Source organism: Schistocerca americana, chromosome 1 (genome assembly GCF_021461395.2).
Source record: "Schistocerca americana isolate TAMUIC-IGC-003095 chromosome 1, iqSchAmer2.1, whole genome shotgun sequence".
NCBI classification, from domain to species: Eukaryota; Metazoa; Arthropoda; class Insecta; order Orthoptera; family Acrididae; genus Schistocerca; species Schistocerca americana.
Window position 1 is genome coordinate 163,546,935 of NC_060119.1, and position 23,069 is coordinate 163,570,003.

The window sequence follows — 23,069 nt, forward strand, 5'->3', positions numbered from 1 at the left end:
AATAAAGCTTCATTGTTATGCATCTTTTCATATGTATTAAAACGATGTGATAATATGAAATAAAAGTTAATAGATTATCGATCGTAGTACAGTAAAGACAATTTAATTTTGTTTCCTTTACTTCTTTGTTGTTATGGCCATGAGACCACCTTCTAATAGATCTTTTCAAATGTATCTTATTCGCCATGCCTTAGTTCCCTTGTTGATGCAATTCAGACAGATCACAAATTTCCGTGTTGAAATCTAATAGCAAATTCCGTTTCAGGATAAAGGCTGAAATAATAACGTAATACGTGTGTTTTGTTTGCATTTCTTTATTACAAATTTAGCATAAGTGTCGTTTCTTCGAACAATGGCTTCCTTTACAACTACAAATACTTTAAGAGACGTTATAGTTGATTATTGGCATCTGTGCACGGTATGAAGAGAGCGCTGAGGGTTTCATTGTGTGTGATGTGAGGCCAATACCTCTTGTTGTAGTGTGGAAGTACTGTGCAGTCTCTCTAGCCACCATAGCGTTTGTACAGGTCGTCCCAGAACGCTACCCTTTCGGCAAACGGCCGCCGTTGGACACTGAATCCCTGCCGGCCTACGTACAGGTAGGCTGCGTCGTCTGCGGTGAAAGGTGGCCATGATACATCCAGTTCAGGGTCCGTGGGCTTCCTGTGGACACCAGACCATCAGAACGTCACATATGGAACAGATTTCGGGAAATTTAAAATCAAATCACTTAAGTAAAGAAGTTCTCGAGTTTATCAGTAATGGCTTTAGTAGCTGCGGAGTCGGGCAGAAGTATTACAATCGTGTAAATGCTGGTTCGAATCGTACTAGCAGCTTAATTTTTGTTTTGTTTAAATTCCATGTGTATGAATAAATCTGAATATTAGTTAACAGGTACTAACTTGTAATTTTTTAATAAAAGTGACACCTTGTTATTTTTACCTACTTGTCGAATAATATGAGAAAACTTACATACATCAATAATCAATAATACTGTTGAATCTCTAGAAATAGAAAAAAATATATTTTGTTTGTTGTTTCCCATTCATGTGACAAATTTTAATTTATCGAGAATGCTCCCAGTTGTCCACCTTTGCAGCCAAGTGTTCAACTTGACAGACCGTCACTGGAGTGAGGGGGGGGGGGGGAGGGGGACCCAGCGCTATCAGGGATTTCTCCTTGGTGGGAGGACTAAATTGGACTGCATTTGGTCTCGTGATACCAACGGAGCAGCTACCTGATTGAGACACAGCGACTCCAAGGTCGAAATGTCGGTAATGGCCGAGAGTACGGTATGCTGATCCATGCATACCATTCTATACCATATCTGATGATGAATGACCGAGAATAAAACGGTGGTCAGTCGGCTATCCCTTAGTCTTCAGAAGGAGGAGGAGGTCATTGTTTAACGTCCAGTCGCCAACGAGGTCATCAGAGACGGAGCACAAGCGCGGATTAGGGAAGGGTGGAGAAGGAAAGCGATCGTGTCCTTTCGAAGGAACCATCCTGGCATTTGCCTTAAGCGATTTAAGGAAATCACGAGAAACCTTAATCAGGATGATCAGACACGAGTGTGAAATGTCGTCCTTCCGAATGAGAGTCCAGTATGCTAACCACTGCGCTATCCGGCTCGGTTTAGTCTTCAAGGCCTGACCGCAGTGTTTCCTTTACACTCGCAGTTTTATGGGATTAATAATTAAAAACAATAAGACGCAGTTTTTATTAAAAATATGATTCATTATTTGTTAATTAATATTTAAATTGCTTAATAAGTGTGGAAATTAAATAAAAGTTTTAAAAAATTTCTGCAGTCTGGAAGTCTTCTGATCTTTAAAGGCAGTTGTCTCTAGGTTTTTAGAGAGCTGTGTTGTTCTGCTTTAGTTCCGTTGTAAGAGTGGAAAAGAAATTCCAGTGCTAATTACACAGAGAGGAGAGAGTTTTTTTTTTTTTTTTTGTCATCAGTCTACTGACTGGTTTGATGCGGCCCGCCACGAATTCCTCTCCTGTGCCAACCTCTTCATCTCAGAGTAGCACTTGCAACCTACGTCCTCAATTATTTGCTTGACGTATTCCAATCTCTGTCTTCCTCTACAATTTTTGCCCTCTACAGTTCCCTCTAACACCATGGAAGTCATTCCCTCATGTCTTGGCAGATGTCCTACCATCCTGTCCCTTCTCCTTATCAGTGCTTTCCACATATTCGTTTCCTCTCCGATTCTGCGTAGAACCTCCTCATTCCTTACCTTATCAGTCTACCTAATTTTCAACATTCGTCTATAGCACCACATCTCAAATGCTTCGATTCTCTTCTGTTCCGGTTTTCCCACAGTCCATGTTTCACTACCGTACAATGCTGTACTCCAGACGTACATCCTCAGAAATTTCTTCCTCAAATTAAAGCCGGTATTTGATATTAGTAGACTTCTCTTGGCCAGAAATGCCTTTTTTCCCATAGCGAGTCTGCTTTTGATGTCCTCCTTGCTCCGTCCGTCATTAGTTATTTTACTGCCTAGATAGCAGAATTCCTTAACTTCATTGACTTCGTGACCATCAATCCTGATGTTAAGTTTCTCGCTGTTCTCATTTCTACTAGTTCTCATTACCTTCGTCTTTCTCCGATTTACTCTCAAACCATACTGTGTACTCATTAGACTGTTCATTCCGTTCAGCAGATCATTTAATTCTTCCTCACTTTCACTCAGGATAGCAATGTCATCAGCGAATCGTATCATTGATATCCTTTCACCTTGTATTTTAAGCCCACTCCTGAACCGTTCTTTTATTTCCATTATTGCTTCCTCGATGTACAGATTGAAGAGTAGGGGCGAAAGGCTACAGCCTTGTCTTACACCTTTCTCAATACGAGCACTTCGTTCTTGATCGTCCACTCTTATTATTCCCTGTTGGTTGTTGTACATATTGTATATGACTCGTCTCTCCCTATAGCTTACACCTATTTTTTTCAGAATCTCGAACAGCTTGCAGCATTTTATATTGTCGAACGCTTTTTCCAGGTCGACAAATCCTATGAAAGTGTCTTGATTTTTCTTTAGCCTTGCTTCCATTATTAGCCGTAACGTCAGAATTGCCTCTCTCGTCCTTTTACTTTTCCTAAAGCCAAACTGATCGTCACCTAGCGCATTCTCATATTTCTTTTCCATTCTTCTGTATATTATTCTTGTAAGCAGCTTCGATGCATGAGCTGTTAAGCTGATTGTGCGATAATTCTCGCACTTGCCAGCTCTTGCCGTCTTCGGAATTGTGTGGATGATGCACTTCCGAAAGACAGATGGTATATCGCCAGACTCATATATTCTACACACCAACGTGAATAGACGTTTTGTTGCCACTTCCCCCAATGATTTTAGAAATTCTGATGGAATGTTATCTATCCCTTCTGCCTTATTTGACCGTAAGTCCTCCAAAGCTCTTTTAAATTCCGATTCTAATACTGGATCCCCTATCTCTTCTAAATCGACCCCAATTTCTTCTTCTATCACATCAGACAAATCTTCACCCTCATAGAGGCTTTCAATGTATTCTTTCCACCTATCTGCTTTCTCCTCTGCATTTAACAGTGGAATTCGCGTTGCACTCTTAATGTTACCACCGTTGCTTTTAATGTCACCAAAGGTTGTTTTGACTTTCCTGTATGCTGAGTCTGTCCTTCCGACAATCATATCTTTTTCGATATCTTCACATTTTTCCTGCAGCCATTCCCTCTTAGCTTTCCTGCACTTCCTATTTATTTCATTCCTCAGCGACTTGTATTTCTGTATTCCTGATTTTCCCGGAACATGTTTGTACTTCCTGCTTTCATCAATCAACTGAAGTATTTCTTCTGTTACCCATGGTTTCTTCGCAGCTACCTTCTTTGTACCTATGTTTTCCTTCCCAACTTCTGTGATGGCCCTTTTTAGAGATGTCCATTCCTCTTCAACTGTACTGCCTACTGCGCTATTCCTTATTGCTGTATCTACAGCGTTAGAGAACTTCAAACGTATCTCGTCATTCCTTACTACTTCCGTATCCCACTTCTTTGCGTATTGATTCTTCCTGACTAATGTCTCGAACTTCAGCCTACTCTTCATCACTACTATATTGTGATCTGAGTCTATATCTGCTCCTGGGTACGCCTTACAGTCCAGTATCTGATTTCGGAATCTCTGTCTGACCATGAGAGAGTATAGATGGAAAATTCACTGAGGTCCTCCATATGGAGAAGTACCTGCTTGCTGACGTGATAGAAGGAGAAATGGGTGTAGATCGGGAAGAGATGGGAGATCGATTGCACGTAAGAAACCTCGATATGCTGCAAAAGGCGTTTTTTTTATCGACAACTACTTATCTACTAACTATTAGAATAACGCAACAGTGTTCCCAGTACCCAAAAGTCTTGTTGAGGTTTGTTGGTAGCGGCGGGTGGGCGCAATATCGTGCGAACGACCTTGACATAACATTTAGCGGCATCACGACACCTCTGAATAATGTTTAACATCTCTGGTTCTTGCAGTCATGATTATTACTAAGCGGAGAGAACAACGTACAGAAGCGAGCAGCTGTTGCCGTTAGAAAGCATTGATCGGTATACGTGGCCACGAAAGTCATGTCATTTGCGCACAGAACGATATATCGTTGAGCTCCTACATTTAGCTATCAAGGCACTACCAGGGCGATGCTACAATTCTAATGGCTGCTCGGCTGCTGCATGCATGCCGTAACATGTAACTTCATTACTTATTACTTGTTAAATAAAATGCCAAATAGGAATCTTCATGTGTCTAAAGGGTTTCTTAAACATACAGTCACTAGAAACTGTTACTGAAAATAATTTGACAATAAAATTTAAAAAATTTAGAAATTTATGAAGCACCGAATCACTCTGGCGCTGTCGTGTTGTTATGAACGATGTCCTACTGCTCTGATCTGCAAACAAATCTATCCAGTAGACAGGGAGCTATACTGACTGACAGAGTGAAGTACTCAGAGGACATAGTGGCATGTCAATGCAATTTCATACACATGCACACCACTGATAGGTCTGTAAATGATTAGAGGTCCTATTCTTTGTGACAGGTAAAATAGCAACCAGAATGCATTAGTGCTCATCATGTATAGTGTTGTAACCAGTCCTGGTAGCCTTTATAAGGAACGGGAACACTTTAAGATGGTGAGCAATCACTAAGTACACGGAGGTACCGAGTGTTCGTGGGAGACTGTGTTTTCGACACCAAACAACGTTTGAAAGGGGCCTACTTTTGGGTCTACATTTGCTGGCTGATCGAATCATGCAAAATTCAGAAATTGGGAGGGTGGGGGGGGGGGGGCATTTGGATGTGATAGAGGGTGCATACTGAACTGCATGGGCACGTCAGAGAGAGCCTACTTATCGTCAAGTTTCCGGTCGACCTAATCTAAACACCGCAAAGCAGCACCACTATATTATGCCCTAAACACTTGGTAACCACTTCACATCTGTGCATGCCAGCCGAGAACAGGTAATGGACTCCCCGAAGCACACTGTGTTATTCTGCACCACTAATCAGCGACTATCAGCAGCCAGATTAGGGAGTTATCTTCCCATGTACAGGATGCCATGAACACCACAACACAAATGGTTGAACCTGGAGTGACAGGGAAGTAGTATGCATTGCTGTTGTTTGGTATCACAACGTGTTCTGCGCAACCATGGATGACCATCGTCGGTTAGTATAGCGACGATCTGGAGACAGGTACGATTCTTCCAATGATTTGGAGAGGCACAGAGGTATTACTCCTGTCGTCATGGTGTGGGGAGCCATCGGGAACCATTTCAGGTCACGGCTGGCAATTACTAAATGAATTCTGATAGCACAACAGTACATCACAGATGTTCCCTGTCCTCATGTGTTACTTCTCTTGTGACAGTATCGTGGTGCCATTTTCAGCAGAACAAGGCTAGTACACTAATGACACGTCCCTGTGGATTGTCAGCGTGATGCTGAGGCACTCCCATGGTCAACAAAATCCCCATATTTGCGTCCAACAGTGTATGTGTGGAACATACTCCCATATAAAATGCGTCCCAAGATAAATACACAGGATATAAAGCACGAATTCCTTAGTAGTGAACTAGCTTGCCTCAGGATAGGAGACACTTATCTTACGACATCTTCTCAACTGAATGAGTGGATGCATCCAATCCATAGGGGTTGCCATGTCAGAGTAATAAGTGGGCCCTTACTGCCAAGTTCTTTGTAAATTTGACTCGATTTGGTAGTCACTGAAACAACATCACGTACCATCCCAATCCGTGAAGTTTCATTTCGTTTCCTCCTTCCCTATGGATGACTCACTTTTTTTCTCAGGTAATGTATAGACAAGCATGGTTGGCTACGTGTAGAGATGTATTTCGAACTGAGAGTGTGCCAGCTGTGTTGACCAGTTACATACTAGGAAGGTTTCTTATTAATAATTAGTGTGTGAATACCATATCATTTAGATGTATTGACTCTTTTGTGTGTGCATTTGCACATCACCAATCGATGTGAGCGTATGACTTTGTAATGACTATGGTTTGTCACGTGATAATCTGCCTAAGAAAGTAGCAATCCATGTCGGATAATAATATCTCGTGAAAAGCTAACACTTCATCTATCACTGTACTGGGAAGCTACGTAGAGTTAAGAGACCAGGCCGGTGCAAATTACAGGACTGCGGCTCCCTACCCCCTCCCACAGATTGCAATTTCAGTATAAATAGAACCCATACTGTCGACACAGGGGCCACAGATTTCTAAGAAGAAGTTTATTCTTAGGGAATGAAAGTATATGCACATGAGAATTATTCGTGTTTGGGCTGTGAACTGCATGCAACTTTCACCTACCAATCACCAGTACACTTTCATTCTTAAACTAGCAAAGTAATTACACCCTTTCATAAAAACCGTAGCAAATGGTAGGCTATAGTCGAGTCGCTGTAAGAATTTCCTTGCCAGCTAGAAGCGATGTTGTAGCTAATGGCTGCAGGCGAAGGCAATAGTCCACTATGTAACTGCGACATCTGAGACGTTGCCAGATAGACGTTTACAAAATCTTATCACGTTGCTGATGTAGGTGCACGAAATTGCCTCACCCAGCCCACAGCTGCTGTCAGGGATCTTCTTACACTTACTGTACTATGGAATTGCACATCCGAGCGTCCATTTCAGTGCTATCTGCCTAACAAAAGCGTGTAAGATATTACAAAGCACTGATTATTCTACGACTGAGCAAAAATTCAATGTGCTCTGCCCCAAATATATGACTTTGGCCATCGATTTGAGCCATGCAGTTGATGGTATTAACTATGTACAGCGGAGAATATTGTTCCTGTGGGATAGCGTACCTAGGAAAACGTATTTTGGTCGATGCTTCACTAGTGACCGATTTTAGAATTACATGAACTAACGTGCAGTAGAGATCGCCACATGCAGTTTCCGCCATTTTACACAGCTTTTTGATGTTGCTAAACCTCAGGTTGCGCCTTGTGCAGCACTTGGAGATATTGCGAGTTTCATCCATTTGAGTGCTGTCTAATATACTGAAGCTGTATGGAACATATTATTAATTCTTCAGTTACAGAATTGTTTGGCAAGTAAAATTCTATTTATTTTTAAAAGTAGTTATATGACGCGTGGACAGTGGTGACGTCAGTTACAAATTTTTTGTGCGTGCAACGCTTTAAAATACTGATAGAATATTTGTTCTTTGATGCACAAGCATGTTGCCCTTCGACCATGTTTTCACATTAGGAGAAAGCCTAATTTTCTGGGGCAATTTTTCTAATTTTTCGAAAAAAGACTACAGAACACAAAAACGAATGCCGTAAATTTATAACTGAAATAAAAAAATTATTGAACTAATATTTCAGAGGTGGCTAAAAGTGAAAGTCTGAAAAGTTTCCCATGTACAACGCTCTCCCCGACCACTAATACCTCTAAGGTGCAAAGGGCAACCGATATTTCATCTCCAAAAGCCTCGCATATATCAAAAGGTCAAACTAATTATCACAGTTAACGTGTGGAGACGACGAGGTATTGTGGTGAGAATGATTCGGAAAACGCACCAACAATCTGCTTGAGGCAGACAATTATGATAATCCATATTATTTACTAAGTGCAGTGTGGGAGTAAGAGTACGCACTACGGTACGAATGGGTGCCGTTTCCGAACACCAAGAAGTGGCTACAAAAGGCCACTCCGCATTTTTCACGCAAAGCACCTCCTGAATTTGAAAGACCACCATAGAATTAGGCAGGACAAAACTATGTGTGATCCTACATTTAGGGGGACCTTGTGGGAATGTTTAACTTAGTGTCAGTCATTGCAGAGTTAAGCGCAAACGGAGAAATCTGCTATGGATTCTGGCCACATCTCGACCGCAGGGGAAATAACACCTTTCTGGCTAGTGGTTCCAGGTGAAATGTGTGAATTGTGCAGCCACATAGTCAGAAGACAGATGTATCTAACCTGCTCAGATTCAAAAGTCTTAGGACTATAGGTTGCAATAAAGTAAATCCGTCCATGGCAATGTTTGGGTATACGATACCTGGAGCAGTTCTGGAACGTAGCGTCTCTGGAAACTCGGGGGCTATTTGTGAACGCCAGCTGGAGTTGGGTATATAGCTGCAAAGTGTTTTTTTTTTATTTATATAGTTATAAAGTGCCTGGACGACAGCTGTTTTGGTGAGTCATCCCTGAGTGGCCATCAAAATAGTGGGAGACAGCACGAGAGGCGAGCGTAGCGTTTCGCATATGAGGGCGAGCAGTTTGGCTGCATAGAGTTGGCAGGAGGGGAGGTGAATTCGTGTGTGCAATTGAAAACTAGCCAGTCCCAGGTACAGAGATGTGGAGCGAGTAACAGGAAGCAGGTAAAACCCAGACCGGCGAATTTGGACAGTGGTCGCTTGCTTAAGAGGACCAGTGATGCACCAGCATCAGACAGTCTGAAATATGGCTGCTTACTGCTCTTAGCAATTCGACAATAAATCACAGATACATAAAAAATGCGACCTGAATACATCTGCGAGCTCAGAAAAATGGGGCACTTTCAATGGAACAATGATATTTTCAATATCTTTAAAATTACAAAAGTTAATAATTTACAGATACTAAACATTTTCGCAGTGAAGATTGGAATTGACAGCTTTTAAATTTGAACAAATCTTGTCTTGGACAGTAGAATTGCGCTATAGGTATCTTCCCTGAAAGCCAATCATCTTTATCTAATTTATTTATGGATTTTTTATATATTTGTATATTTTTCATTATGTAAACGCCTGTCAGAACATCGTATTTTCCACAGTTACATATCAACTGAATGCAGGATAAATACATCATATTTTGTTGCACTTGTGATTGTACTTACTATATACATTACTAGTTTTGACAGATATTTATTTAACGGTTCAATTCAATTCCTAGTACGAAATTATGGTAATTTAAGAAGTGGTCAGTTGCATGGTTTGGCTGACACCACTTTTGTAAAGAGTGACAGGAGAAGATACCTTAAAGGGGCATAAATAATTGTTTAAACAATAATACCAACAGTGTGTTGTCATTTAATGAGAGTGCACTGTCAAGAATGCTGCCTTATTTAGAAATAACTTATTTATATTAATTGAAAATGAGCTGAGAGTGTACATTTCTTCGTTTAAATATTGTTTTAGTATGTTAGTTTAGTGCAGAAAGTCTCCAAGTTGAGCCAAATCACATAAGTAGAACTTAAGAAAGATGTGTTTTGATGGAGACGGCCTTCAGCGAATGGAGAAGCAGAGAGTGGCGAGACACCAGTGGGTGAAGTGGAAAGACTTCTTTCGGGTGGTGAGCTCAAGGAAGCGATTCTGGCCATTCTTAAGTTTGTTCTTGAAGAAGGCAAACCTGCCTGTGATAAAGTGCATCTCTTCGGTCGAGTGGGTGATAGATTCTGCGCAGTGAATGGCCACTACCACACTTCAACTTCTGGAAGGACTTAGTTTTTGCGAGATCTGAATGTGCTCCAGTGCAGAGCTTTTCGCGACTGCATTACTTAATTGAAAATAGACACAGAATGAGCTTCTATTAATTTTCTCTAGTCTCTTATTGTGCAATCTGTTATATTGAACCGTGAATTATTTTGAGTTGGCGAATGTACTTAGTTTTGATAACTATATAGCTTGGGTACTGTGCGACCATTCTCGTAACCCTCTCAACACAACTTTACTGCATTCGATAAAGCTATTTTCTGCCTATTGCATATCGTAGGACCACTTTCCATTTATTTGAAATGTACTTTCTGAACATACATTTTTCAACATAATTCTCTATCATCTATGTCAATTGCAGACGTTAGAATAAAATTCACTTCTCTTCGTTTAATATGTCTGTTTATTTTATTAATTGGTAAATGTAGACAGTGCATTGACTATTTTACTAAAATAATCAAATGGCTCTAAGTGCTATGGGACTTAACATCTGAGGTCATCAGTCCCCTAGGCTTAGAATTACTTAAGCCGAACTAACCTAAGCACATAACACACATCCATGCCCGAGGTAGGATTCGAACCTGCGACTGTAGCAGGAGCGTGGTTTCAGACTAAAACGCCTAGAACCGCTCGGCCGCAGCGGCCGGCAGACTATTTCACTGCAGGACCACTGCTATAACCAATTATTTGGAGCAAGTTAGCTTCTCGGGGACGTGTGCAGCTTGACCCTACAACATTATCGAGCTAGTCATTTTCAGACAGAGCCAAGCATAGCCCAGTTACCTGAAGTACGAGCAACAACAGGTAAATTTGCAATTAGTTTACTCATATGGAGTGCTGGTTAGGGATCAACTAGTCAGCAGAAAACTGTTGGAGACTGAGTTTCAGGGATCGTCAAGTGAGAACCAGTTAAAGGAGTAAGAAGGTGAAAGGTGTGTTCCAGTGAGGGAGCATGGGGGTGGGGGGTGCCGGCAGTCGGTATTAATTTGGTTTTGGCGGCCGCAAGCGTGAATCGTGAGCGCCGAGAGAGGAATAGCGTGAGAGCAACACGAAATAAGAGTTTGGCAGTCCTACATGGAGCACTGGAACGTGAAGAGACGCAGCTTTCGCAGTGAAAGGTGAAGTTCCGAATGCAATTTGCTATAATTACGGATGGGAGGAAGGTATTTTGCTCATTAGCAGACTGGAGGGCTCGTAGTTTTCGATTAGAGTGACTAACTTGCAGGGCACTATTTCATAATGTTATTGAGGCTAAGTTAAACCCTACACATTAAAGTGTGTAAAGGTATCGAGATGTCAATAGGAAAATATAATACACCTCCTTCATACTTACTTTATATTGGCATGTTCATTTTAACAGTTTTTTTTTCCTTTTTATGTGTTTTCGGCTGCGTTTTCATTTCTTGTTCATATGCGCCATATTTTTTGTATGAACGGAAGAGGTGTTGGCCTAATTTTACTCATAGTTTCCAGTCTCCCGACTTTGATATCCACTGAAGTTCACTGATCCAGGAATCGACGAGGGATCTTCAGACAGTTAGAGAGGCATCTGATTCACGGGGTGAAATTTTTATAGTAAGGCTGGCGACCAAGTTAATTTCAGTTAAGAGGTACAGACAGAGGCAGGGGGACAGGAAGAGGCAGCAGGAAATGAATATCTTTGTTTAGGCGGTTAAACGAAGGGGTGGAGCTCTACAAAGAACGAGAGAACAAAACGGGGTACGATGCTGCAATTTGTAAACTCTGCTTTCATTACACGAGCAAGGCCAATGGTCCTTACCACTTCCTCCAGACGCTCATACGAACTGAGGATGGCCTCAGAACCTGTATCACAAAGGCCACTGGTTGAAACATGAGCTAAAACTCGCTCATGACTGTACCCTGCATCCTCGACAGCCGCGGGCAGGATCGCCTCCACATCTCGGGTGAGGATATGCAGTAGACGTTCCAAGTGCACATACGGCTTCTAGCGATGGACCCTAATACCCTGAGCGCTCCATAGCGTGCCAGATATTTGACCTCCCGATAACTAGTAAATTCCTTCCACCGAGTGCCTATTCAGACACTGCTGAAGGACCAGCCGCTTGTAGGATGAATGGGTGAGTCCGGACGGCGAGTCCATACATTCGCCCTCCGCCTCGATCGACGCGAACGGGTTACAGCCTGAAACTTAGTGGTAGATTAAAACTTTGTGCCGGGCCGAGACTCGAACTAGGGACCTTTGCCTTTCGCGGGCAAGTGCTCCGCAATATCCTTTCTTTCAGGAGTTCTGCAAGGTTCGCAGGAGAGCTTCTGTAAAGTCTGGAAGGTAGGAGACGAGGTACTGGCAGCTGTGAGGACGGGGCGTGAGTCGTGCTTGGGTCAGTTGGTAGAGCACTTGCCCGCGAAAGGCAAAGGTCCCGAGTTCGAGTCTCGGCCCAGCACACAGTTAGAATCTGCCAGGAAGTTTCATATCAGCGCACACTCCGCTGCAGAGTGAAAATCTCATACTGTGTTACAGCCCCTGCCACTCACCCTAGGGAGAGCGTGGTTCCCCTGTGTCGTGTACGCTGTGAGGTATATCGGCAGCAGAGCCCATGGGCGAAACAAGCGTCACTTCAGGTGCTCACGGAGCCCCATTTTCCCCAATGATGCCACAACCCGAGGCAGCAGCCGATAGATGCCTGAACGTGGCCAGTTGTGTCTTCAGTTGTTCGCAAATTGGGGCAAGCTTCTAAATCACCTCCACACAACAGGCATACTCCATTCTACTACTAAAATTCGAATGAAAACAATAAGTAAAAACTAAACAATTAAACACCTCCTGTCGTCTTTTCGACAACGATTTGCGCTACAAAACTTGTTAAAAGACGAACGCAAGCTACTACATTACGAATGCCACAGACAATACATCACTGAACGCTGTCAGACTTGCGTAGCAGTCGCGAAGAGAATATTAGACTACCTATAGCGTGCATAGGGGGGGGGGGGGAGAAGGGGGGGGGGGGAGAGGGGGGATTATGCGATCATTCGTCCCACTGATGAAGATTTGTACTGAGAAGCATATTACTGAGCTGCTGAAACAACTAAGTTCAGCTGCTTTTACTATTCGTATAATTGATGCTCCTGAAAACAAATGAGTTGACCTTCTGATATACTTTGCAGATCTTAATAATACGTTATCAAGGAGTTCGGCATTCTAGCTGCATCTCCTGCGGGTCGTCAGGCGCATTGTCTCTCATGTATCGGTAGATATTTGTAATTTAGGTTTTGTAGTTTGTAGTTGGAGTCATCCCAAACAAATTTTGCTCATCACGTCTTTCATGCGACGCCCATTGTAGACATAAAAGGGCGTTGGTTTCCCATCACAATCAAAATGATTTTCAAAACTGAATATCATGTGTCAGTTCGACAGACGGGTCCCACATTATTCTAGTGCGACATCCGTGTTGTCGCAATAAATTAACATGGATAGTAAAACACAAAGAATAACCAGTACTACAGCAACGGCGGAGTAGCGCTGCTGCACGGCGGTAGCAGTCAGTGCGAGCCAGAGCAGTCCTATCGCTGCTGCAGTGTTGGTTATTCATCGTGTTGTGACGTCAGTGTTAATTCATACCAGCGGATAGCACACTAGACTAATTTGGGATCGCTCTGTCGGATGGGCACGTAATTCATTTTGTTTGCAACGGGAAACAAACCGGGGCTTTCCGACGACACTGGCCGTCACACCAAAGACCAGATCACCTGTATTTGCTTGGGCCGACTCCCACTCCACACTGGAAAAATGAAATTGCAAATAGCTGCCGAAACATCGCAGAGAATACACCTGCCGACTCTTAGGACTATATATACAGGGCGTTTCACTTAATGTGTTTGCTTCTGTAAGTTACGAAGTAATAGGCGACTGACATATATATTGCGGTAGGTCACCAAAAGAAACGTAACACTGTCTGCGGAGCTATGAACTTAGTTTATTGTGTTATTATCCAAAGAGTCACAGCAAAAAGATATACATTTTTAAATGGAACAATAGTTGTTTCTATCATGCACTGGAATCAGTAACACCAGCTGTTTATACATCAGTTTAAATTACATTCCTATCACTTTTAGTTTATGAGCTATAACCCTTCAAAGTCTCAGGGGCAGATACCACACACGCTACGCATAATGTAATGCGCCTTCTCAATGTGGTGCGGCCGAGTTGTAATGTTGCCGGTGTCAGTGAGCGAGAATCTTCCTCGATGCGCTGTTATACTGCCGACTGTCGCCGCACACGGCCGCATACCCTACAGTTCGAGGCACACAAACGGAGCTCAATATAACCACAGTTACTGCCATCGGATGAAGATGGCATAAACGAACAACGCGTACATTGACATGTTGCTGATGCTCGGCGAGTGCCGACACGATGCCACTCAAGCAGCCATGGCGCACGCCGTGAGACATCCTAGGCGTAGAGCTCCGGCAACCCTTACGTTCTTACGTGCCGAACAACGACTTCGGGAGAAAGGCAGCTTGGTAATGCGCCGCAGACGAAGAACTGCAAGAAGTGAGGAGAGGGCCGCGTGACCGCTACGGTCGCAGGTTCGAATCCTGCCTCGGGCATGGATGTGTTTGATGCCTTTAGGTAAGTAACGTTTAAGTAGTTCCAAGTTCTAGAGGACTGATGACCTCAGAAGTTAAGTCCCATGGTGCTCAGAGCCATTTGAACCATTTTTTGAGGAGAGGGAAGTGTTTGTTTTAGCTGCAGTACACCACGATCCTCATGTCAGCTTACGAGCCGTTGCTGCAGTAGCTGGTGTCAGTGTCACATCTGTGTGGCGTATAGTACACGTCCACAGGTTTCACCAGTCACTGACTCAGGAGCTGCATGGGAACGATTTCCGTTCGAGAGTTACATTCTGTGAATGGGCCATGCGTAATTTCACGCTGGAGTCTTTACAAGCTTTTATGTTCTCTGATGAGTCCACGTTCACAAATTATGGTGCAGTGGATCGCCATAACGTGCATTACTGAGTCGCAGACAAACCTCGGTTGGTCCGACCTGTCGACCGTCAACGTAGGTGGTCTAGTAATGTATGGTGTGGAATCCTTGGGGATGAAATCATCGGTCCACACTACTACCCAAGCACACTGATAGGTGAGTTACATCGCGCGTTTATAGCCGACAGTTTGGGTGGTCTCCTTGAACATGTGTGTCTAGACGCGAGAGTCCATATGTGGATGCAGCACAATGGTCACCCAGCCCATCCTGTGCGTGCTGTTGTGGAAGAACTAAACAACAGGTTTGCAGGAAGGTGGTTGGGGCGCCATGATTCTCATTCATGGCCCGCAAGGTCGCGCGATTTAACACCATTAGATTTCTTTTTGCGGGGATATCTAAAGGATCCTGCTTATGCCACTGATCCCACATCCCCAGATGATGTAAAACGGCGCATCGAGGACGCATGTTGCTCCGTGACACCGGTGATGTTACATCTCGTCCGCAGGTCCTTTAGAAGGCGCACTGCATTGTGCGTTCGGGAACATGGACACACATTTGAACATCTCATTTAAATCAACTTCCCACCGCCAGAACATCACTCACCTACCACACAGCCATGTATTATGTACAGCGTGTGGTATCTGCCCCTGAAACTTTGATGGGTTGTAGCTCCCAAACTAAAAGTGATATGAATGTAATTTAAATTGATGTATAAATAGCTCGTGTTACTGATTGCAGTGCTTGATAGAAACAACTATTGTTCCATTTAGAAAACTGTATCTTTTTGCTGTAACTCTTTGGAGAATAACACTATAAACTACGTTCATAACTCCGCTGACATTGTAACGTTTCTTATGGTGACCTATCGCAATAAATATTTCGCTCGCCTATTACTTCGTAACTTACAGAGGTGTGTGTGTGTGTGTGTGTGTGTGTGTGTGTGTGTGTGTGTGTCTGTGTGTCTGTGTGTGTGTGTGTGTGTGTGTGTGTGTGTGTGTGTGTTTTAGTGAAATACGTTATAAATAATACATCACAATCTGAGAAGAGTAGTGAGACCCATATCTGCAACTCTAAAAGAAAATAATTAATGAAATTAATTTTTTTAACACAACAAATGTTTAAAACGGACTATTAATTATAAAATAATTTCTCCTAACCCAATACACATTCCTAATTCCACAAAAAAAGTAGTAGTGGAAATTTGTGCTTGTGCTATTTTTAATAGCTGTGAAAATACTTGTACAATTTAAAACGGAGAATATGGAGCTCATGCAACAGATAACATTAGAGAGATGAACTATTCATGCATCACTTTGGTACAGCGTGCACGCCACGTTTTTCGTTTTAAATTCTGAAAGTATTATCATAGCTATTAAAAATTCAGAAGTACATATTACTGTGGGGCTAAGAGTAAGTATTTTATATCTTTTAATCCATTTTAAAAAGATTTCTATTTAAATAATTATTCTCTGCTGTTTAGTCTTGTGTGTCAAATCTTTCAGTCGACTTCGAATATTTCGATATTACAACAGAGACCCGCAAAGACATGTGGTAAATTTCAGGAGTATTTCAGTTTCTCTTCACCTGAGCCAACCAGCACATTTCTTTCTTCTACGATTATTTCACAGAATGATCTCGAAGGTCGAGCTCACACGGGGACTTACCAGCAACCGTTCTCACCCAGAGGCATTCGCAAATGGAAGAGGAAAAGGGGAAAATAGCAGTGGTGCACAAAGTACTCCACCACACACCAGCAACGAAACCGGGTTAATTTTGCATCGCCACAGAGTTCTGAGTTACGTTGAAAGTTACGTCTTTAGCTCATTGTAAAATGGCAGTTGTAAACAAAATACCCTCCTCCATACACTAGCCAAGAAAGCGAGTTAAAATTGCATAGCCAGTTCTGAGCTATATTGAAAGTTTCAAGTCTCTAACTTAGTTTAAAATCAACAGCAAAATTTGCACCAAAGGAACAGACAAAAAGGCTACATAGAACAAATTTGTTAAAATGGCCTCTATTACTCATTATTAACGCTGTCAGCGGCTCAGAAAGGTGTTCAATATGCATCAACAAAAATTTTTAATGCTTTGCCTAATAACACAGAAAGCTTGACAGATAGCAAAGAAAGTTTTAAAGTTAACGTAAAATCCTTTCTTCTGGATAACTGTCTCTATTCCATGGACGAATTGTAACTACCACTTTCTGTCCCATGTAGAGTTGCTTTATCAGCCTTCTGTCCTCCCAATCTCTCCCAGTATCTTTCAAAACCCTCAACAGCATACACCAGTCAGTGCTGTCAAATATCTTCTAAACTGACTAGTTCCGTATTATTGCGATAAAAACTCCTTCAAATGATATGTGGAACATGTAACTAAGTGACTAGCGCCCCATAGCAGAATTTAACTGTACGCAAACGTAGATAGTGTGTATCCCAAAACTCACCCAGTCTTGGCGAAGTTGGTCCAAAGGCGAGTCATCTTCATGGCGATTTTTCCATCCTCGGAATCCTTCTCCGGCGGTTCTCCATACATGGCGATGCGGAACAAGAACGCCAAGTCTGCCCCATGGCTGGTTGCTGCAACGAAATGAGTCATTCGTAAATCCCCCTAAAATTAGAGTGGATACATAAGGGCTCCATGAAGGCATACGCCTCTGTCACACTGTCATTTATTGTTTGGCACAGGGATCGCCAGTCAAGCCTCAGCATAAACAAATGTAACGTATCAAGCATAAACATGTGGAGAGATCCGTTATTGTGTAATGAGAAGTATGGAGAACTGGAAGCAGTCACATCCATTATACGTGTCTACGGAACGATTTAAAGTGGAACGACGACATCAGACTAATCGCAGGAAGGTTTTTGGAAGTGAACAGAGAAAGATATGTTTGGTTTTTCGACTGCGAAAAAGCATTTGACAGCACTGATTGGTGTATGCTGTTGAAGATTCTGAAAGACATTGAGATAGATTGGAAAGACAGAAGGATGATAAAGCAACTCTATATGGGACAGAAAGTGGTAGTTGGAGAAGAAGAAGATGAAACTGAAGACATGAGTACTGGAAAAGGTGTGAGAAATGGTCGTTGTATATCACGAGCACTTTCCAGTACATATGCCGAAGAGCTAATCAATGAAGCCTTGGAAAAATCAAATGGACTTGTAGTTGGAGGAAAAGAATAAAAACCATCAAGTACTATGCTGGTATCAATATGCTAGCAGAAACGGAGGAAGAGCTGGGGAATATTGTAAGTGTAGTTAAAGAGTTTCGAATGAAGCTGAGCACTGTCAAGACAAAAGTGATGAGAATCGAAAAAGAAGAGTACACGATTAATACATCACTATTTGGAATGGTTTTCTATCGGTTTCAGTCATTCTACTATTTGGGAAGCTCGATAGAGGAAGAGGAAGTGGGACACAGAATCTCCATGGGAATTAAAGGTCTCGGGTAAGTGAAAGGTTTCCTAACAACCAAAAGCATCCCCATTACACATAGGAAGAGGTTCGCCAAATTTTTTGTGTGGAGTGTGGTGTCTTATCGTTCTGAAACGTGTTCAGTCTGACAGACAGAATAAAATTATTTATAAAATTCGGAAATGTGATTACAGAGAAGAATGGAGAAAATCAAATGAACAGACAATGAGAAAAGAGTTGTAGAACAGGGTAGGAGAGGAGACAAACTTTGTGAGGATGATACAGAAGAGGTCAACATCGTGTATGGGACGCATATTGCGCACGAATTGTCTGCTGCGTAGAATCACGGAGGTGAAAGTAGCAGTTAAAAGAGGGAGATGAAGAAGAAGGTTTGGAGGGGTAATGGATGTGAAGACAAGAAAAAATTCCAAGCAAATGAAGGAGGATGCTCAGGACAAGAAATGGGGAGGATTTCTCGTTGATGCCTGTCTGAGGAAAGATTAGCTGAAAGAAGGAGAATAAGAAGAAGAAGAAGGAAGGCAGATGCGAGGGTGAGATTTACTGGAAGAATTCTAGGGAAGCGTAGCCCACCCACAAAGGAGTAGCAGCTAACAAAACCGTCCTTCGACCATTATCTGAGTACTGTTGGCCAGTCTGGGACCCTTACCAGACATGTCTGATAGAAAAGAGAGCAGAAAGTTTCGTCAGAGCTGCGTTTTGTAAGCGTAAAAGCGTCACGAAGGTGCTCAGCCAAATCCAATGGCAGACGCTACAAGAGAGGCATCGTGGATCACGGTGTAGTCTCCTACTACAATTCTGAGAGCGTACGTTCATAGAAGAGTCAGCCACAATGTGGCTTCCTCGTGCGCACATTTCGCAAAAAGACCATGAAGATACATTTAGGGACATAAGAGGTCAGCAATGGCTCTCTCCGCTGCCATCGGTGAGTGGAACAGGAAAGGAGGGAAGACACACTGCTACACAAAGTACCCTCCGCCAGACACCATAAGATGTCTTGCGGAGAATAGCCGTATAAGGGCAGCCAACTGAATCTCAGACAGGGAGAAGTGGATCGGGCTGGTGGAGCAGTTATATGATCGCTAACGCTTTTGTATAAAAGAATGAAAAATATGTAATTGCTGATGAACTATTTTATGCAATATATGTGGAATATCGGAAGCCTGAGCGTGGTAGGGAAACGAGAAAAACTGAAAATGGTAATGCAAAGGCTCAATCTAGACATAGTAGGTGTCAGTGAAGTGGAAAGAAGACAAGGATTTCTGATCAGAAGAGTATAGGGTAATACCAACAGCAGCAGAAAATGGTATAACGAGAGTAGGAAGGGCAGATTAGTTATGGCAGAGAGTGTGTTACTGTGAACAGTTCAGTGATAGGGTGATTCTTATCAGAATCGACAGCAAAACAACACCGACAACGGTAGTTCAGGTATACATGCCGACGACGGTAGCTGAAGGTGAAGAGATAGAGAAAGTAGATGAGGATATTGGAAAGGTAATGCAGTATGTAAAGGAATATGAAAATGTAATAGTCATGGGGGACTGGAATGCAGCTGTAGGGGAAGGAGTAGAAGAAAAGTTTGAGGAGAATATGGACTTGGGACAAGGAATGAGAGAGGAGAAAGATTAATTCAGTTCTGTAATAAACTTCAGCTGGTAATAGTTGATACTCTGTTCAGGAATCACTAGAGGAGGAGGTTACTTGGAAAAGGCCGGGTGATACAGGAAGCTTTCAGTTAGATTACATTACGGTCAGAGAGAGATTCTGAAATCAGATACTGCATTGTAAGGCGTACCCAAGAGCACATATAGACTCAGATCACAACGTAGTTGTGATGAAGAGAAGACTGAAGTTTAAGACCTTAGTCGGGAAGAAACAATACCCAAAGAAATGGGATACGGAAGTACTACGGAATGACGAGATACTCTTGAAGTTCTCTAAGGCTATAGACACAGCAATAAGGAATAGTTCAGTAGGCAGTACAGTTGAACATCAATGGACATCCCTAAAAATGGCGAGAACAGAAGTTGTGAAGGAAAACATTGGTACAAAGAAGGTAACTGCGAAGAAACCATGGGCAACAGAAGACATACTTCAGCTGATCGATGAAAGGAGAAAGTACAAAAATGTTGCCGGAGACTCAGGAATACAGAAATACAAGTATCTGTGGAATGAAATAAACAGCAAGCGCAGGGAAGCGAAGACGAAATGGTTGCATGAATATCTGAAGAAATCGAAGAATGGTCGGTAGGACTGACTTAGTATACAGGAAAGTCAAAACAATCTTCGGTGACATTAAATGCAAAGGTGATAACATTAAGAGTGCAACGGGAATTCCACTGTTAAATGCAAACGAGAGAACGGAGAGGTGGAAAGAATACATTGAAAGCCTCTATGTGGAGGAAGATTTATCTGAAGTGGTAGAAGAATAAACAGGAGTCGATTTAGAAAAATAGAAAAAATAGGGGACCCGGTATTAGAATCAGAATTAAAAAAGCTTTGGAGAACTTAAGATTAAATAAGGCAGAAGGGATAGATAACCTTCCACCAGAATTTCTAAAATCGTTGGGGGGAAGTGGTAACAAAACGACTATTCACGTTGGTGTGTAGAATGTATGAGTCTAGCGACATACCATCTGATTTTTGGAAAAATATCATTCACATAATGCCGAAACGGCAATAGCTGACAAATGCGAGAACTATCGCACAATCAGTTTAACAGCTAATGCATTCAAGTTGCTGACAAGAATGACATACAGAAGAATGGAAAAGAAAATTGAGGATGCGCTAGATGGCGATCAGTTTGGTTTTAGGAATGGTAAAGTCACGAGCGAGGCAATTCTGACGTTGCGGTTAATAATGGAAGCAAGACTAAAGAAAAATCAAGATACGTTCATAGGATTTGTCGACCTGGCAAAAGCGATCGACAATCTAAAATAGTGCAAGATGCTCGAAATTCTGTGAAAAATAGGGCTAAGCTATAGGGAGAGACAGGTCTTATACAATATGTACAATAGCCAAGAGGCAATAATAAGAGTGGACGACCAAGAACCAAGTGCTCGTATTAAAAAGGGTGTAAGACACGCATATAGTCTTTCCCCTCTACTGTTCAATCTGTACATCGAAGAAGCAATGATGGAAATAAATGAATGGTTCAGGAGTGGAATTAAAATTCAAGGTGAAAGGATATCAATGACACGATCCGCTGATGAGTTTGATATCCTGAGTAAAAGTGAAGAAGAATTACATGATCTGCTGAATGGAATGAACAGTCAAACGAGTACAGAGTATGGACTGAGAGTAAATCGAAGAAAGGCAAAGGCAATGAGAAGTAGTAGAAATGAGAACAGCGAGAAACTTAATATCAGGATCGATGATCACGAAGTAGATGAAGTTAAGGAATTCTGCTACCTAGACAGTAAAATAACGAGAGACGGACGGAGCAAGGAGGACATGAAAACCAGACTAGCAATGGCAAAAAGGTCATTCCTGGCCATGAGAAGTCTGCTAATGTCAAATATCGGCTTTAATTTGAGGAAGAAATTTCTGAGAATGTACGTCGAGTACAGCATTTATGGTGGTGGAACATGGACTGTGGGAAAACCAGTACAGAAGAGAATCGAAGCATTTCAGATGTGGTGCTACAGACGATTGTTGAAAATTAGGTGGACTGATAAGGTAAGGAATGAGGAGGTTCTGCGCAGAATCGGAGTGGAAAGGAATGCTACTAGAGGGAGCTGTAGAAGGCAAAAACTGTAGAGGAAGACAGAGATGTGAATATACCTGGCAAATAATTGAGGACGTAGGCTGCAAGTGCTACACTGAGATGAAGAGGTTGGCACAGGAGAGGAATTCGCGGCGGGCCGCATCAGACCAGTCAGAAGACTGATGACCCAAAAAAAAAAGTGAATATCTGCCTCCAGTAATTTCATGACAGTACGTAGGTAAGCGAAAGTTCTCGAAATTGGTTTGTTATACTGAAATCCTGAAGATTCAGTTTTAGGTCTATTATTATTTATCGTGTATTTTAAAGTTGCCGACTGAATAAAAAATATTTTTAACATGGAGAAATAATTCTCTTAGATAAGATATTTTATTCACTTTCATTATATTTCATTAGAATTTTGGTAAACCATCTTCCAAAAATAGCTAACAGTCTCTGTTTCAAATGTTTATTAATCATGACGCGCCTCGCGCGGTTAGCACATCTTCATGTTACACAGGCCAAAGAAAACCTATTTTTTAAAAACTTTTTTTACTTTGATAGCTGATTTTTATAGATTTTTATGAGCTGAATCCAAATCTACCCTTAGTTTTGTTGCATCACACATAGTTTTCGAGAACCATCCTTTTTACTGTATAGTATAAAAATCCTATGCTATACGGTAAATGTGGAAATTAATTAAATGCTTTGTTACAACATAACCATGGTTTGTATTTACAGTAAACTACTTAATGATATGTGTTAACAGATGTTTCACTTGTCAGCTGGAATTGGTTTGCATTTTCTCTCTCTTTTTTTCTTTGAAGCTTCTTGTGTAGCTTTTTCTACGATGAGTCGCTTGCTGAACTTCTCGGTGAAGTGACCAACAGTAGCCCACCATTATAATGGGGTTCCAGCGGCCTTGGTAGCCTTTTTCCATTACTTTAATGTCCTGGTGAAAACGCTCTCCTTGCTCCTCACTAACATCTCC

The 23,069-nt window shown here is 42.1% G+C and overlaps 1 protein-coding gene across 1 annotated transcript in view; it reads right to left on the reverse strand.

The window, feature by feature from the left end:
- Nucleotides 1-298: 298 nt before the first annotated feature.
- Nucleotides 299-23,069, reverse strand: part of LOC124620897 (esterase FE4-like) — a 90,041-nt gene continuing 67,270 nt past the window's right edge. The window contains exons 9-10 of the mRNA XM_047147101.1: nucleotides 17,391-17,523; nucleotides 299-663 (exon numbers count right to left, since the gene is read on the reverse strand). Of these exons, the coding sequence (XP_047003057.1) occupies nucleotides 504-663; nucleotides 17,391-17,523 (293 nt within the window). The 3' untranslated portion in view covers nucleotides 299-503. The remainder of the gene's footprint in view (nucleotides 664-17,390; nucleotides 17,524-23,069) is intronic.